Source organism: Haliotis cracherodii, unplaced genomic scaffold (assembly GCF_022045235.1).
Source record: "Haliotis cracherodii isolate W230 unplaced genomic scaffold, xgHalCrac1.p SCAF_13, whole genome shotgun sequence".
NCBI lineage: Eukaryota > Metazoa > Mollusca > Gastropoda > Lepetellida > Haliotidae > Haliotis > Haliotis cracherodii.
In genome coordinates this window covers 30,011,244-30,030,588 of record NW_027266268.1, presented here as the reverse complement: position 1 = coordinate 30,030,588, position 19,345 = coordinate 30,011,244, and the positions used below count along the sequence as shown (strand labels likewise).

Here is a 19,345-nt window from a genome sequence, read left to right as displayed (position 1 = left end):
GATTCGAACCCACAATCATAGGTTTCTAGTGTGTCCAAGGGACGCAACTCTGCACAGCAAATCACAGCGCTTTAGACAGACGACTGGGCCACCTGTGCACCCCTAGCATGATTAGTAGCAGAACTAATCTTGAAGGTAAAAATTAAAATCATTTGGCCATTTTTGTGTAAACTTATTTTTAAACCAACTAATAAAACATGAAAGGCCTTACATACCTGGCTAGCCACAAGTATGAGAACCCTGGCGTACAGTCCCCGCTTCTTCACCACACGGTCGGAGATGAAGCCGCCCACGACGACACCGATACTGCCGCTGACCAGTGGAATCCAGGACATGTAGGTCCCGATCTGCTCTTTCGTCTGACCAATCATGACAAAGTAGGGCTGGGTATTGTATGCCCACACGTAGCCCGCTGCAATCAGAAAGAATCACGTGACCACGCGTGTCAGTCAGACTGTACTCACAGTCACATCCAGGTACCTCCATCCTCAGTCATTTTGAGTGAGTATGGGATTACATCACTTTTAGCAATATTCCGACAATATCATAGCAAAGGACACTAGAAATGGACTTCACTCTTGGTGGCTTGGGAGTCAAACCCAGATGTGGGAGGAAAGCCCGAAGTGATGCAGGTCTCAGATGTTTACCACTTTGGTGAAACCCACGAGCGCAGGTATGGTGCTGACAAACCTAGAAACATAATCGGGGTAAACAGGGATTCGAACCCATAATCATAGGTTAGCACTATTCCACAGGCTATTGCCTGGTCTGGGCAACCCGAATCTATATTGCTAAGGATATGGATCAAATCAACACACTCCTAACAAGATGGGTGGGGCTGAACACTCACCCACATTGCATGCTGTCCACAGTTTAGTCGTACCTGCTTTCTTAATGGAGCCATATGATGATGGACAGAGTGCGTGACCCCCTACTTGCTTTCTTAATGGAGCCATATGATGATGGACAGACTGCGTGGATCCCTACCTGGTTTCCTAATGGAGCCATACGATAAGGAACAGTCGGAGTGGATCCCTACCTGCATTCCTAATGGAGCCATACAATAAGGAACAGTCGTAGTGGATCTCTTCCTGCTTTCCTAATGGAGCCATACAATAAGGAACGGTCGGAGTGGATCCCTACCTGCATTCCTAATGGAGCCATACAATAAGGAACAGTCGGAGTGGATCCCTACCTGCTTTCCTAATGGAGCCATACAATAAGAAACAGTCGGCGTTGATCTCTACCTGCCTTCCTAATGGAGCCATACAATAAGGAACAGTTGGAGTGGATCCCTACTTACATTCCGAATGGAGCCATACAATAAGGAACAGTCGGAGTGGATCCCTACCTGCATTCCTGATGGAGCCATACAATAAGAAACAGTCGGCGTTGATCTCTACCTGCCTTCCTAATGGAGCCATACAATAAGGAACAGTCGGAGTTGATCTCTACCTGCATTCAAAATGGAGCCATACAATAAGGAACAGTTGGAGTGGATCCCTACTTACATTCCGAATGGAGCCATACAATAAGGAACTGTCGGAGTGGATCCCTTCCTGCTTTCCTAATGGAGCCATATGATGATGGACAGACTGAGTGACCCCCTACCTGCATTCCTAATGGAGCCATACAATAAGGAACAGTCGGAGTGGATTCCTACCTGCCTTCCGAATGGAGCCATACAATAAGGAACAGTCGGCGTGGATCCCTACCTGCCTTCTGAATGGAGCCATATAATGAGGGCCAGACTGAGTGGATTCCTACCTGCATTCCTGATGGAGCCGGCCACACACAGCATGATCAGAGAAGGACTGAGGAATGGCTTGAGTGTTTTCCCAAGCTTCTGCAAAATGCTGGGTCTCTCTGACTGAATGAGGCCTCCCTGTTCATTCGCAGGCTGACTGACATGACGGGCTGGTTCCTTGAGGGTGACGATGATGAGCACCCCCAGGATGAGTCCCGGGATGCCGGAGATGTAGAATGCCCATCGCCACCCCTGAAACACAATACCACCTGGCATGACACACAATTCGGTGTCCCTACACTGAATGAAGACATGTCTCCTATAACACTATCATCTGCACACGTAGAAACATAGAGGCCCCGAGCATTACCCTGAATCTTTCTGGAATACAATGTTCCATCGCTTTCGCGCACTTCAATATAGCGCTAACTCGGTTATAGCCAGCGGTAAAGCATGGCTCCCCAAATTTACCTAAATTTTAATAAACCCACGATGACACAATGTAGTGAGAGATCACTGTATCATCAACATCATAGAACAGGTTACTTTAAAATATGATTATGAAGGTCATACTAGAAAATAACCTACAAATTTCGAGGAATTATGAATTAAGCCTCCAATTGAGTGAACGAATGTTGTAAGGCCAGACATTTCTTCTTTCTTTTTTTATTTCCTCAAAAATGTATGTTACGTAGGTAGGAATAAAGACGATGTGGGTGTGTGGAATAGGGAAAGTAGCAAGTTACCTCCCTTTTATTGTAGATACAGATCTGTCCCGGTTGGTCATATTTCGCTGTGCTAAAATGTTGTTCTATTTTTTCAACAGGTTTTAAACGTAAACATTTCAAATAACGTGCTTATATTTATAACAATGGTAAGTAAGGTTTTTCTTAACATTTAATTATTTTTGTTTGGCGGAATAAAAAAACCCACTGCTTTACATTTATTCTTTTTTTATTTACATTTAAATTTTGGGGAATCGGCTGATTTGGGATAAAGTAAGTTTTAAAAAAAAGTCGGGCACATCTAAATGCCTGCCCCTATGGATAATATACTACTCAAAAGAAGTTAAGGACCATCCGAATCTTTCATATTACTATTGTTAATCTGTCTTGAGAGTTAAGGACCACATGATTCTTTCATATTATTGCAGTTAATCTATCCTGGCAAGGAAATATTTAACAGTTTATTTGTTATACTACTTAAGTAAACCAATCCTATATCAAAACTTAAATCCAACTTGTTGTCATGGAAACATATACAATAAAATTTTCTAAAAGTGCTATATATCAAAAGGCACCAGTTCAGTATGTGCCTGGTAGACATGCAAAGTTTTGTAAGAAAGTATTTAACGGTTTTTGAGTTACACTCCGGAAACAAACTCTACCCTATAGAACCTAAGTCCAACTTGTTGCAATGGAAACGTAAAAAATGAAAATTTATAAAATTCCTAAATAGCAAAAGGCACCAGTTCAGCATGAGTCTGATAGACATGCAAAGTTTCGTAGAGAAATATTTAACGGTTTCTGAGTTATGCTCCGGAAAGGACGCACGGACGCACGGACGCACGCACGCACGCACGCACGCACGCACGGAACCCATTTCTATATCCCCCACCAACTTCGTTGGGGCGGGGGATAATTATTGAAAATTATACCAGTTATTGAATGGCATGAAAATATATGTAAAAATAAATAAATAAACGGTTATGTTTAGAGAGAAATTTGAGAAAAATGGGCCTTTTTTACAGCAAATGTTTCCTATATACATACTGTAGATCTTGAAATTAACGAAAACGTGAATTAAAGGCGAGAGGTCTTAGTTTGCATTAATGAAACTTCGCATTTATGTTTCCAAAATGACTATCAACAAAAAGACGCGCTCACTGCACACTTTGCATAGCAGAAATACCAACAATATAAACACAAACACGGTTTATTGAGCAGCAGTTGTAACAAGTCCATAGCAATGTCATTTAAAGAATGGCGAGTTATCACTGTTGTTTTTAGGAAAACACTGTTTATAGTTATTACGGAAGTGCTCCACTCCGTGCTAATAAGCAGTGCTATTTGCTGTTTAATTGGATTAAGGTTAGGATATGTATCATTCCACTGGGGATGGGATGGGTGAGTGGCATTGATTTTGAGGCCCATTTTCGGCTGGGGGTCAGCAGTAATTTGGAGAAGCATTAATTTCAAGATTTACAGTATTTTTCCTAAACATAAATTTAGAATTTTCTAAAAGCTTATTCATCGTAGAGTTAATACATAGATGCTATTGTTGAAACATGTTTACTTTCTTGAAAACTACATATACTGTCTCGCACACAAGTGACTGGCAAACAGTTATTGATGTGTGTTTGAGTTCTGTACTGTACCTGTCCGTTGATGTTGGCCAGAGTGATGAAGTTGCCGATAGCGTAGGAGAGACTGTAGCCCATGTAGATGCCCCAGTTGTAGACGCCGAGAGCCAGGCCGCGAACTGACGCAGAGAAGTAGTCCGTCAGTAGAGACGCAGCAAAGGGGGTACACCCAGCCTCCCTGGACAACAGATCGCCATGGTTACACGGTCCTAATTACACAGAGTGACATCATACAAGAGGTAGATCACCTTCTAGCGCCATGTGTAGTTTTGACCTAAATTCAATTTGAAAGAGAAGCCCCCTGACCCTGCAAAATAGTTCCAACTGAACAATGGACACATTGTGAGGATAATTTGGTTTCTGACCTTCATGACCCTGTTTATCTATGAACACACAATGCCATTTAGAAAGTGCTCAAATGTATCAAATGTTATATTTGGGATACCAATTTCTTAGTAAAGTTCAGATTCCATTACTTTTGAGGGTTGTGTCCGATCCAGGATTCGAACCCACACTGCCCGAGTGAGGCACCTAATCGGCAACAAAGTCAGCCATCTGAGCCCCTCGGTCAATCACATTGGTAGCCTCGGTGGCTGAGTGGGTTAGATCGCTGACTTTGTGTGCTGGCGATTCGGTGCCTCACTCTGGTAGTGTGGGTTCGAATCCAAGATGGGACACAACCCCCAAAAGTAATAGAATCTGAACTTTACTTAGGAACTGTTATCCCAAATATAACATTTGTAAGCTGTTTTTCTAGTCGTACTGCATTTCCAGCATCTCCTCCTCTGGGTTCATGCAGCTGAAATATAGTGTTTATGATCCCCCAATACTACAATTGAATTCTGAGTGGACCTTTAACCATGGACGTCATATTGCAAGTACCCACTGGTCAGCCATTGCTGCACGCATCAGGACATTTGCAATAACAATGCAGGATGTCTAGCAAAAACCTACACTATTTGGCAGAGTATTGTGATATCTGACACGGCTACATCCTCTGTATCTCCAGGGCTCACATTTGGTGAACCGACACTAACCCCTGGTTGCATTACCTGCCCTTGAGTTTCATTAACATTTTACCGACCAATCAAAATCACAAGGATAAAGGAAATGGTTACAGGATGACTTGCTGACTCCAGTTTTAATGGACTTGAACACGTTTTCCATCAAAACTATTTTTGAAGGCTTTCTTTTGCAAGTCAGTTTTTCAATGTTGAATTCCTCGCAAAGTCTACCGTAATCAATGGGACTGGCCTGGGGTTGGTGTGTAACTTGAGGTCTGACTGGTCCATAAGAATGTATAGCAAATCAAATCAAATCATCATCATGATCATCATCATATTCACATCATCATATTCACATCATCATCATCATCATCATCACTTTCATTGACATCATCATGATCACATTCATTGACATCTTCATCATCACTTTCATTGACATCATCACTTTCATTGACATCATCATCATCATCATCACTTTCATTGACTTCATCACTTTCATTGACATCATCATATTCACATCATCATCATCATCATCATCATCATCACTTTCATTGACATCATCATCACTTTTATTGACATAATCACTTTCATTAACATGATCATCACTTTCATTAACATCACCACTTTCATTGACATCACCATCATCATCATCATCATCATCATCATCATCACTTTCATTGACAGCATCCTCATCACTTTCATTGACATCATTATCATCATCACTTTCATTGACATCATCACTTTCATTGACATCATCATCATCATCATCATCATCACTTTCACTGACAGCATCATCATCACTTTCATTGACATCATTATCATCATCACTTTCATTGACATCATCATCACTTTCATTGACATCATCATCATCATCATCACTTTCATGACATCATCATCACTTTCATTGACATCATCATCACTTTCATCGCCATACTCATAAACATCATCACTACCATCATCATCATTTAGCCCCATATCACCATCTCCATGAAAATCACCATCCCCTTCATCACTGTCATCGCCACAGTCATCCTCATATCATCCCCATCACCACCATCACCATCATGAAGCTCACCCCATGCCCAGTCCGAAGCGGAGTATGACCAGCTGCCAGTACTCATTGATGGCGCCCGTGAGGAGGGTCATCACGGACCAGAAGATGAGGCAGATAGCCAGGAGGAGCTTCCTGTTGTACATGTCGGCGGCGAAGCCGATGAAGATGCCCATGAAGGTGTAGATGAGGATGAAGACGGGCCCCGCCACCAGCTGGTACTCGTAGCCCTGCCCGTTGTAGTCCCACTTGCACACTGCCGACCCGTTCTGACTGTGTATAGAGGTGCAGCTGGAGGACACAATGGAAGATCATATCATGGTGAGCGGGTTGAGTGGGTGGGTGAAGTGATGGGTGGGCAGATGGGTGGGTGAGGTGATGGGTGGGCAGGTGAGCAGGTTGAGTGGGTGGGTGGGTGAGCAGGTTGAGTGTGTGGGTGAGGTGTTGGGTGGGCAGGTGAGCAGGTTGAGTGGGTGGGTGGGTGAGCAGGTTGAGTGTGTGGGTGAGGTGATGGGTGGGTGGGTGAGCAGGTTGAGTGTGTGGGTGAGGTGATGGGTGGGCAGGTGAGCAGGTTGAGTGGAAGGGTGAGGTGATGGGTGGGCAGGTGGATAGGTGAGGAGGTTGAGTGGGTGGGCAGATGGGTGGGTGGGTGGGTGAGTGAGTGGATGGGTAGGCAGGTGGGTGAGTGAGTAAGTGGATGGGTGGGCAGGTGGGTGAGTGAGTGAGTGGATGGGTGGGCAGGTGGGTGAGTGAGTGGATGGGTGGGCAGGTGGGTGAGTGAGTGAGTGGATGGGTGGGCAGGTGGGTGAGTGAGCAGGTTGAATGGCCTAGTGGGTGAGCAGGTTTAGTGGGTGAGTGGGTGGGCAGATGGGTGGGTGGATGGGTGAGCAGGTTGAGTAGATGGGTGGGTGAGTAGCTGAGCAGGTGGACAGGTGAGTGGATGGTTGAGCAGGTGGACAGGTGAGTGGATGGTTGAGCAGGTGGACAGGTGAGTGGATGGTTGAGCAGGTGGACAGGTGAGTGGATGGTTGAGCAGGTGGACAGGTGAGTGGATGGTTGTGCAGGTGGACAGGTGAGTGGATGGTTGAGCAGGTGGACAGGTGAGTGGATGGTTGAGCAGGTGGAAAGGTGAGTGGATGGTTGAGCAGGTGGACAGGTGAGTGGATGGTGGACAGGTGAGTGGATGGTTGAGCAGGTGGACAGGTGAGTGGATGGTTGAGCAGGTGGACAGGTGAGTGGATGGTTGTGCAGGTGGACAGGTGAGTGGATGGTTGAGCAGGTGGGTAGGTGAGTGGATGGTTGTGCAGGTGGACAGGTGATTGGATGCTTGAGCAGGTGGACAGGTGAGTGGATGGTGGACAGGTGAGTGGATGGTTGAGCAGGTGGACAGGTGAGTGGATGGTTGTGCAGGTGGACAGGTGATTGGATGGTTGAGCAGGTGGACAGGTTAGTGGATGGTTGAGCAGGTGGACAGGTGAGTGGATGGTTGAGCAGGTGGACAGGTGAGTGGATGGTTGTGCAGGTGGACAGGTGAGTGGATGGTTGAGCAGGTGGACAGGTGAGTGGATGGTTGAGCAGGTGGACAGGTGAGTGGATGGTTGAGCAGGTGGACAGGTGAGTGGATGGTGGACAGGTGAGTGGATGGTTGAGCAGGTGGACAGGTGAGTGGATGGTTGAGCAGGTGGACAGGTGAGTGGATGGTTGTGCAGGTGGACAGGTGAGTGGATGGTTGTGCAGGTGGACAGGTGAGTGGATGGTTGTGCAGGTGGACAGGTGAGTGGATGGTTGTGCAGGTGGACAGGTGAGTGGATGGTGGACAGGTGAGTGGATGGTGGACAGGTGATTGGATGGTTGAGCAGGTGGACAGGTAAGTGGATGGTGGACAGGTGGACAGGTGAGTGGATGGTGGACAGGTGAGTGGATGGTTGAGCAGGTGGACAGGTGAGTGGATGGTTGTGCAGGTGGACAGGTGAGTGGATGGTTGTGCAGGTGGACAGGTGAGTGGATGGTTGAGCAGGTGGGTAGGTGAGGTGATGGGTGGGCAGGCAGGTGGGTAGGTGGACAGGTGGGTGGATGGCTGAGCAAGTGGGCAGGTGGTTGATGAGTGGATGGTTAATCTGTGAGGAGGTACGTGGGTGGATGGTTTAATCAGGTAGGTTGTTGATACGGTGGGTGGATGAGTGAGTGGGCTCAACAAGTAAATTAGCAGGTAGGTGGCAAAGCTGTTAGCTGAGTGGTGTGTGGCTGAGCAACTAAGTTTGTTGTTGGTGAGAGGGTAGGTAGACAACTTGACTATCAAATATCCAAATAAGACCTTATTTTTTTAAACAAGTATTGAAAACAGAATGAAACATATCGTGAACCATATTGTTGATATTAATATCGCAATCCACATCTGTGAATTCTTTTATTCTTAGAAACTAAATCGCTCTGTCCAAACAAAAACTCACTCTCCAGATGTGGTTCCATTGCACTTGACCCCAACAACTTCAGCGGTCGTAAACGTTGTGTTGACCATGCAGGCCTGGTCACCGTAGCGTATCTCCTGTGCCATGGGCTTGGCCGTGATGGCCAGCATGTAGCGGTCAAGCTGGTTGAGGAGGTACGCCAGGAGCACCAACACCAGGACATACACGCTGTAGGGCCGCACATCCTTCCACCACCGATGACCTACACACAGGGGAGGTAACCCCATGAACAGTGTTACAAATTGAGGTCCTTGAGTTTGGCTGCTATGGTACAGTCAGTACTAGAAGGCCCCTAATTGTCCCTAAGTTGATCATTGTAACTGATGACGTCATAATGGTCTGCAAAGCATTGTGATGCAATTCATTGTACTGATTTATCCTAGGACGTTTAAACTGGTTAGGAATTTTAATCAAACCATAACAAGTTTTCTGAATATTCGTGACAGGTCTGTCATATTCTGTTTTCCAAAGAGAATGAAAAAAATCCCACTAAAACACATTGAGAATAATCAAGTGGATTCGGAAAACAGTGGCTTCAGACCTCATTTACATACCAGTAGTTAATTTTCAACAATTTTACATGTCACCTTTATAAATGTGTATTAAGTTGTATCGGGTATTCAACACATCATCTATCAATACCAAACTTGGAAACACAGTGCAGCAAGATGAAGCGACAGTTAGTGAATCGTGACATCTCTAATCATTACACACCGAATCATCAACAGGATGACAGGTTCTACGTTAACCACGCTCATAATGCGTGCATTGTTTAAATTTCTTGTATTAAAGTGGCAGTGACACAATTACAACCTTACAGGCAGAGTTAACACAAGTTCCTGGTGCCTGAAGGGCACTCTCAGAAATCACATTTTTTTTATAAAAATACCTTGTGACGATGTACATGATACGCGATCTCCCATGAAGCCAACACTACAAAATGGCGGCCACTGAACATGCTAATTTTTAAAACAATTTATGCCGCACTCAGCAATATTCCAGCTACATGACAGTGGTCTGTAAATAATCGAGTCTGGACCAGACAATCCAGTGATTGACATCATGAGCATCAATTTAAGCAATTAGGATATATGACATGCATCAACCAAGTCAGCGAGCCTGACCACTTGATCCTGTTAGTCGGCTCTTGCGACAAGCATAGTCGCCTTTTACGGCAAGCATGGGTTGCTGAAGATCAATTCTAATCCTGATCTTCACGGGTAACTGACCATGCTGCGGCAGAGTAATATTTACTTCAGTATTATGTAGAAAATAGTATCGAATACTTTAGCTCCAAATATTTAAGAAATAAATGACGATAGGAGTGTAAATCGTACAGCAAAACACCACAGGGAGATTAAACCATGAGGGGTAGTGCATGTATCGAAATATATTGCAATAAAACATTTTTGCTAATACACGACCCTACTCAAATTTATTCTTTTCGGTGGCACATTTAAACTCCAAGGGCAACTCTATACACCTTCAGCATGTGCCCTATAGCACACTTATCAAATACAGTTCCCTATCACTGGCATTAGATACATACCTTCATCCATCGTGCAGCAAACTGGTGACTACGACTTGTACGACTTGTGTGTGCAACAGCTGGGAGACTGGGCTACTGCCTGCTGGCAAACAGTGAACAAGTTCAGCATTACCGCAAACAAAAAACAACAAAATCAATTAGTAAGGCAGCTGTATACTCTATATCCTATCAGGTGGAACTAAAATAATAAGTTTATCTACAGTGAATGAATTATAGTTGACTTATGCGATTTGGTTCCAGCACAGAGACTTATCAAGGATTCCAAACTCAGTATTGTTGGCATGTAAATTGTGAAAAATAATTATTTTGCATTGGTTTTTATATTTATATTTATAGTTTATAGTTTTAACATTGAGTTTTAACATTGCATAAAAAGCAACGTGAAACACATCTTCCTGAGGCAAGAGAGGTAACTGACTTTAAAAGTCTAGTTTCCACCCTTGCCGAACTAGGCTGAAATTCCTGGGCTCGATCGTAGCGCCACCAGTGGCTATTACGAGTAATGTCCCTTCTATGCCTCTCCTATGGACCAATGAGATTCCACCTCTCATATCACTTGTATTTGCTTCAAACAAAATGGCGGCGCCCGGTCAAGACGATCTAATCGATAATCAAGATCTATATTGTGATAAAACGGGTCTTACATCGCAAAGTGCATCAAATCACGTGAGCATCTTGATTAAAAACATGAAAAGATTTGGAAAATATTTGTTCAAAACGAAATGGCGGTGCACATGCTTTACAAATCCTGACAATCGATGGAAATCTGCATGACAGTTTACGAACCGGATTTTGATTTTGACTCGTTAGTCCAGCCAAAATCTAACTCCATAATACCAGCCTAGTTCGGCAAGGGTGGAAACTGGACTTTTATGTCAGTTAACTCACTTGCCTGGGGAAGATGCGTGAAACAAGTAATTAAAACCTCTGCCTCAATATTGGTCCTATTATCAGTGAAATATGAGTCACCTCAAAGCCATAACAGTAAGTTAGAAGAAGACTTCTAATGCTTCTTGCACAGTAGCAAGTCTTTGTTCGTCAAATTATATTTGCAATAAAATAATTTCCAAAATATTTAATCAAGATATTCAAAGGAAATATTTCGAAATTAGTAAAAGAAAACCTCAGTCTAACATACATCAGTATTAAATACTTAAATATGAGGGATCTTAAACATTCTATATTCTGGCTTATTAAACTTGTAAGAGACTATGTTAATCCATCACTATTTCTTCCATTTAATACAAACTATACCAAAGCTATATATGTATATTCAGTATATGTACTTGAGTACATAATTAAGGCTCACCAGTAGGGCTGGGACGAGTCCAAATTTAGTACCCGGGTACCCCCCCTATTACCCAACCCTACCCAAGTACGTTCATAATTTGACGACATGAATGAGTGAGTGAGTGAGTATGGTTTTACGCCGCTTTTAGCAATATTCCAGCAATATCACGGCGGGGAACACCAGAAATGGGCTTCACACATTTTCACCATGTCGGGAATCGAACCCGGGTCTTCGGCGTGACGAGCGAACGCTTTAACCACTAGGCTACCCGACCGCCCCGACGACATGAATGAGCCAGCGCTGCTTTTGTGATGTGATGTGATGTTTTTTCCAAAATGAGGAAACATTTTGAGATTTATAAAAAAATGAAATAATGTTTTAGATGTAATATAATGGTTCTGAATATAGGCTTGATTCGGAAAGTAAAGTAGCTTGTAATTGTGTTTCAGAAATTAGCTCCGTTGTATGCAGGCAGAAAAAGCTTTATTGGGTAATTATGCATGCTGTTTTAAAACAATTGAGTTTTCAATTCAGTGCATGCGTTTCTGTACGCAAGTTAATTTAAAGTAATTGGGTAATAGTTATATCAACACAGGCACGTTTAGAAGAAAAAGATAATATTTGTTCGAATGCATAATTCGTTCACGAATTCCACTATTATGTGTCACTACTGTTTTGCCTCAAATGCGTTGAAGGAACCTACGTAAATACTTTGAGTTTTCCTAGGTTCAACACAATCAAAAATGATGAAGAAAAAAGAAATATGTAGAGATGATACTTATACTTTGAGACAACCATAAGTTTGACACAATTGTGTTCGACTGTATAGGTATGAATATTATCAGAATTGTTCAAACGGCTAACAACTAACCTTTTGCCTTAATTTGCAAGTTTTGGATTTCTGACATAGTCAAACTATCAAATATTAGGGCTGCATCGATATAGGAAGGTCACGATACGATGCATATCTCAATATTCTGGTCATGATACGATACGTATCTCGATATTCTGGTCACGGTACGATACACATCTCGATATTCTGGTAACGATACGATACATATCTCAATATTCTGGTCACGATACGATACATATCTCGATATTCGGGTCACGGTCCGATACATATCTCGATATTCTGGTCACGATACGATACATATCTCGATATTTTGGTCACGATACGATATGTATCTTGATATTCTGGTCACGATACGATACGTTTCTCGATACGCAATGATAAAAAAAAACAAGACTTAAAGCATGTCAAGATTGAATCTTTCATGATTTTGGAACAGTCAAAATTATGTTATAATAACAAGAATACTGAAGTGGTTAAGCTTCAAAGTGGAACTTTCTCTAACTTTCCTTCAAAACAATTCAAACTTCAAACACCAGAAAATAATTAATGTACTCCACCAGTGATACAACTTCAAAGAATTTTGATGCAATTGTCGAAGAAATTGTATCTGAAATTATTGTTTTATCAGGAATAATATATTCCAATATCATGTTACTTTGGTTGCAGCTTTTACTATATATATATATTTAAAATTATAAGAACCAAAAGTGCAGCATTTTGGTACTGGTGATTGCTGTTGCAGGATATTTTTACATGTTGAACCATTTGACCAGTCATCGTAGGGACTTCCTGCGCCACATGTATTTTGAGTGCAAAAACGTTATGTTGACATATATTAGCCAAAAGCGGTAATCTGACCATGGTTGCTGTATCTCTTCATACACGATTATGAAAACAATATAAATGAAATTTTGAATAAAATTAATAAAATATATTACACACACAAGTCCAGATATACAATGAACATGTTTTAATAACAAGATAGTATAATAATGGTATTGAATTGCGTACTTCAGTTCGGTTTTGCTGACTGGTATTTCCGGTGTTATGTGCTTGCTGTGATCAGCCGATAATGTTTTTTGAGATCGGGAAAAACATCTGTCAGTGTAAAACCTGAGTTAAAAATGTAAGTACGGTTTTGGGAGCCATGCGTTACCGCGCGCTATAACCAAGTTAGCGGTTTATTGAAAGGCACAATAGCGAAGAAACGTTGTACTTGAGATTTGCGTTCCATATTGACACATTTTATTTTTACCTACCGGTATGCTTTTAGTGTTGTCATAAGTCCCAAACATGCAATTGTTGAAATGAACAAAGTCTAGTTCTCATTCATATGAACATATCTAATTTTCATAACTATTTTTAGATTGTTTACTCAGTTTGTAAATTAGACAGATCCTGTGGGCCTAAGTGGGCTAATCATACTTTGTCCTTTAAAAAAACAACCAGCATCGCCAGGCAGTGTCCAAGAAAGAGGACCGTTTGACACTACAGGAAACAAAATAAATCGTCAGGGCTCTGTTCCACAAAGCGATCGAGCACTATGATGATTGCAACTCCCATACTTTAATGTGGACTTACGACAGTCTAGTTCTAAATCCTCATTTGAGTCAGCTCTAAGGACAAGCATAGGTTACCGTTACCATAGTTACTCAGGACCTATTCTGACCCAGGATGTTGCTGAATGGGTACAAAGGTATTTGTAGTGCAGCGAGGTCAACACCAGTGGTGTATCCCGATACGAAGCCCATTTACAACCCCTGTATCACGATACATACGATACATCATGATACATGACATCACAAGTCAAATTGGTGTAAAAACACATGCATGATATTAATAACAGATTTTAAATACTAAACGAAACTGTTCGACAAAGAGCTGACGTAGATTATCTTACAAGTATTTCCTGGTTGGCTATAAAAGCATAACACGGACATGCCCTCTAGACTATATGTTTCTGCCCTACAACATCCAACCTCAATGAAACAAATGATTCAGGGTTGTGATTCACCTGCAGAAAGAAAGAGTATCAACTTATGAAATAACAATAATGCATCAGGATACAAATTGTATTGAACCCATTGTATCAGGACAGCTAGAGATAAGCTGCGTATTTGCATAAAATACACATTAAATAAACCATGATAAACTGAAATATGCAGACAAATAAAATCCTAGCGTATCAAATATGCAGCAAAAACTATAAATACCCTATTAAAATAAAATTAATGCGTATATTACAACTATTAGGGAAAACAATCACGTATATTACAACTGTTGGATTACATGATTGTGTATCAGCCGATCGCGAAACTCACTTACCGACAGTTACATTCAGAAAAGCTTGTGCGACAACCATACTGATTGATGCCATTTTAAAAGAACATCGTGCCTAGTCAATGTACATGTTGTATCTTATAGTCACTGATTGGTGATTTAAAAAAGCGCCTTTCTTACTATGCAATGTTTTGCAAACAAAAATGGCTTCCCGGAGAGGGAGCTGCAAGCAGACGCAGACGGATATACTACTATTCATGTTTTTTACGATACAGGTTAAAGTTAAAATACCCCTGGGTATAACACCCAAATAACTAAAAGCTTATCGAGCTCTGTCAGGAAACGAATCATATCGCGACCCCGCCATATCGTTACACCTCTACTGAACACCAGCTAGTTTAATAGGGCCATGAGTATTTACTCACATGTAATCATCAATATTGGGTATTGATAGTTTCTTTGGGTCTTCAATATATTTTTACTCCCCTTGGTCCAGTCTGTTGGGTAGTTTTACACCAATGAGTAGATCTTATTTTAATAATTCTGCTTAAATGCTTTTCCAGGTGACTTTAATTTGTATCTGTTCGTGTGCTGCCCCAAGTGTGAAAAATGTCGAAACTACAATAAACAAGATGTAAAGCCTTGTTTATGCATTATTCACAGCAGTACACTAGAATACATATGTGTGTTGTCTGCATTACATCAGTATATATAACAAAGCTATGCGATAAATCGCAAAGAACAATGAAGAATGAAGCGTAGTATATTTCACGATAAAACACTGTCGTATCATGACGTCATTCCTGGAGATTTGAACATGCGTTCTCAACTTAATGATGTCATATATATATGTATATATATGACAACATTATTTTTGAGAGGGGAGTGACTTGTGAGTAGTTCCCCATAGAGCTGGGCAACTCAGATAAACGCAATGGACGAACGATCGCATCCCAAAGTGGAAGAGATAGATGACAATCAGTATTGGGAGAAAGGTACAGGTATTGACTTAAAGATTGTGAGAACATGCAGGGAATACCCACCTGTGCATAAAATGGACTTGTCTGACATTTCCGAGGTCAGATTCTATTGAGGGAGTCATAATTATTTAATATGGGTAAATATTTTTTAAGCTTGTACATTTGTTATCTCATTTAAGAAATAAACAACGACCATGAGTCGTTTATATCGTAAATAGAGATATGTAAAGAAATACAGGTATGCCAGTTGAACTGGATACATTGTGTAATTCAGGGTTAGAAACTAACAGTTTTTGTCCACTAGTCCTTATAATGATAACATAGAGCAAAACCCCTAAAATGGGCCAATTTTTACTAGTCCTTAGGATACCTTTACTATTGGGCAGTTTGGTAAGGACTACAGGACTAGTGCCAATTTCTAACGCTGGGTAATTATGTAGAGCGTTGTTATACTGTCATGATTAATGGGTTGTTGACATTTGTCAGGCGTATTTGTACACAAGCAACTCAAAAGTAATTAGGTAATGTGGATTTATGTTGCATATTTTAAGAAAGACTTTAAGTTTTTTTGTTTTGCATCTCATCAGGTATGAGAATTGAGACTTCTCCAAAAACAAACAACATGTAAATATTTGTTTAAGCCTTACGATAACAATGGATGGTAAGAGGGATTTATTTATTTATCTAGCAGTACAAACCGTATGTATGTGCCGCTCCCTATAAACAAGATTGATATTGACTTGTTGCTACACAGAGCTATGTGTGTGTATGTGTGTGGGTGGATGGGTGGGTGGGGTGTCGAGTGCTGTGGGTATGTTTTCAACTTGTTAAGATAAATTGTTTCAAAGGTTTTAAATATATATATACTTTAACTCATAATATATCGCAATATGCATCACAATATAGCGCAATATGTATCACAATATATTGCGATACACAGCCCTACTCTCCGACCTGTCCTTTTTCTAAATGCTTTTGTCAAGCTAAGGGGCCGATTTTGTGTTGAGATTACATACTGTTTCAGCTGCAGCTGCAAAATCAGACATTTTTATGAATTTATAACCATGAGCCTGAATACATTTTTAAGAAAACCACCTTGTGACAATACATGGCACTGCAGGCAATTTGGGGTTTTCTCCACACTCTGAAGCATAATAATTTTTTTAAGAATTTTCAGGGACAATTAAATCCCAGCCACCCCCAGAATATCAAAAGGTGGGACCCTTAGTATGGGGGTGATTATAAACATGATAAAAATTACCTGTAGATTGGGCTTGAAATTGGTCAGGGTGAGGTGAAATTGGGTTTAACGTCGCGTCCAAGATTATTGCACTTATATAGCGACGTGCATGCACATGTGTATGTGTGTGTGTGTGTGTGTGTGTGTGTGTGGCTGGCTGCTTGTACTAGTCCGGACTGATGCCGATTTATAGTGCTAGCTCACCAAGATACCATGCCGCAGTTTAACATGAATACCCCACTCAGACACAGTATACTCACTCCGAACACCAAACCTTCCGCTCTCCGGGCGGACACTCTAGCACTAGACCACGGAGGTGGTCGAAATTAGTCAGGGGGTATTCCTCATTATATTTTTACTTTAAAATATTTCTAAAACACTTTCAGATCACTCTAATATTTCAGATCACCCATAACATCTTTTATTCAGTTTTTTTCTATTTCGACCACATGTCTTTGGTGTAAAATGAAAAACATACCATTACCAGTATAAAAACAGTGCATAGAAATGAGGCCGTATGATAAACTTGTTGGACATTTATCTATGCCATGTCTGAAGCTAGATGACAGAGTTAATCTGACATGTGGACTGAATAACACAACAAAGTCACCCATTTCTTTGTGTGTGTGGCTGCATCATGTTTGAACAAGGCTTCATGCATCACAGATTCTAGAACAAACTACTGCTGCACAACTCACAAGAGTATTGTGTCTGGATCACTGACCTTGTCCCTCCAGGAAATCCTGAGGAAATCGAGGCCATACATATACTTCATACGCCTTTCTTTGAAAATAAGTACTGGGTAGCGTTTGCTTGAATTTGACTGTGTGATTCCGGAGAACAGTAAGGGGTGTTATATGACTGTGGTAAATGGTTAAATAATACCATTTACTAAATACAGGGAAAGTATAATCATTATTAATCAAATTTTCACTTGCTAATAATTTATTTCATATTACTTACTTGAAAGTTATGATTGTAAGTAATTTCATATTAAATGCCAAGAAAGTCAACTGTTGAAGATCTGACACAATGTGTCACTTTAAGGTACTGTTGAATATCTGACACAACGTGTCACTTTAAGGTACTGTTGAATATCTGACACAATGTGTCACTTTAAGGTAGTATTTTTGAAGCTTTCTGTATCCTTCTACATGTGCTTTTCTATGCATTATTGTACGGCTCACATAATAACATTTTTCACACTGTCAATGGCCAAGGGTGGGTAACCTCACCAGAAGATATTGCATACATCTTCGGGGTTTTTTCTCTGCTTAGTATTACATGACAGGGTGGGTTTATATTGGTGGTCAGACGCTCTGACTTGGTTGATAGCGTTGCTCATAACATCAATCACTTGGCCCAGACATGATTATTTACACAGAGCCATAATAAAACATACATTTCATAACACAACTGTTCATCTATGCGATCACACAATACCAAGCAATTGTCAACATTACCGATGAAACCCCCAAAGTGTCTACATTTCCTTATTATTTCCAAGACAAAACTGTATTTCATTTTGTTCATCAATATGCCGACACTGCCTTATACTATCAATAAAAGCTACAAATGTGCTTACAGTAGGCGCAGTACAGGTCGCAAACTAGTCAAGATTTCTGGGATATCATCCGGGTACCCACGGGCAAAAAACAATAACAATGGGTGAACCAGACCCACTGAATTGTCAGAGATCAGTGACCCTTTAAACTAGCAAAAACATGGAAAATTGTTAGTAATTGCGGTATAAATTTAGCTGTAAATGAGTTAAAATAATAACATAACTTAATTTAATATACCATAAACTTACGAAATCATCAATCTTATTTGACAGATTCATGTTGATTATGGAATAAAAAAAACATGTAGATCTCTCTATAGGCCCCTATGTAAGGGAGCATTCAAAAAGTTCGATATCGGATGAAAATATTAATTCATTTAATTTTGTGACCCCATGTTAACCTAATCTCCCATTCCCAAACTTAAGAAATCTAGAATTTTATCCGACAGCACACTTTTCAACAAAGTCTTTTCCGTAACAACATTAATAAATACGCGTTATATAACCTGCGTTCTACATTTGACGTTAGTTACATAAACTGAAAGTAGAACATATGAATACTATTCGTGACATCAGCTCCAAGACCTGAGTATGCTGAATCGACACACATGGATTCAACGCATGTTTTATGTTACTGTCAGAGCAATGAGGAAGTCAAACACGTACTTACTGATCTTGCGCCTGACAACAATGAGCCACCATGTTGAACATCACGTGAGTTCACATGTGATCAATCACATGACTAACTCTTGGATGACCTCAAGCTCCTTCCCAGCGCAAGACACATTCGTTACCCTTCTGGTAGCATGGGCTGTCGCTGTGAGGAGCTTGGCGTGTCCTGTCTTGTCACATGACGATTACTCAAAACCCATCAAATGAACTCCTGTCCAACACACAGATGTCTAGTAAGTGCGTTTATCAGGCACACATCTCTAAACAACCGTAATATCAGTGAA

The 19,345-nt window shown here is 41.1% G+C and overlaps 1 protein-coding gene across 2 annotated transcripts in view; it reads right to left on the bottom strand.

The window, feature by feature from the left end:
• The window catches only part of LOC139459831 (MFS-type efflux pump MSMEG_3705-like), a 31,671-nt gene extending 12,573 nt beyond the window's left edge, over positions 1–19,098 (bottom strand). Inside the window, exons 1-7 of one of the 2 annotated variants that reach the window (XM_071241533.1) lie at positions 19,060–19,098; positions 10,182–10,263; positions 8,615–8,834; positions 6,189–6,455; positions 4,125–4,287; positions 1,768–1,999; positions 216–412 (exon numbers count right to left, since the gene is read on the bottom strand). In XM_071241533.1, the coding sequence (XP_071097634.1) occupies positions 216–412; positions 1,768–1,999; positions 4,125–4,287; positions 6,189–6,455; positions 8,615–8,834; positions 10,182–10,191 (1,089 nt within the window). In that variant the 5' untranslated portion in view covers positions 10,192–10,263; positions 19,060–19,098. The remainder of the gene's footprint in view (positions 1–215; positions 413–1,767; positions 2,000–4,124; positions 4,288–6,188; positions 6,456–8,614; positions 8,835–10,181; positions 10,264–19,059) is intronic. The other variant, XM_071241532.1, reaches the window with a different exon arrangement.
• Positions 19,099–19,345: the final 247 nt, after the last annotated feature.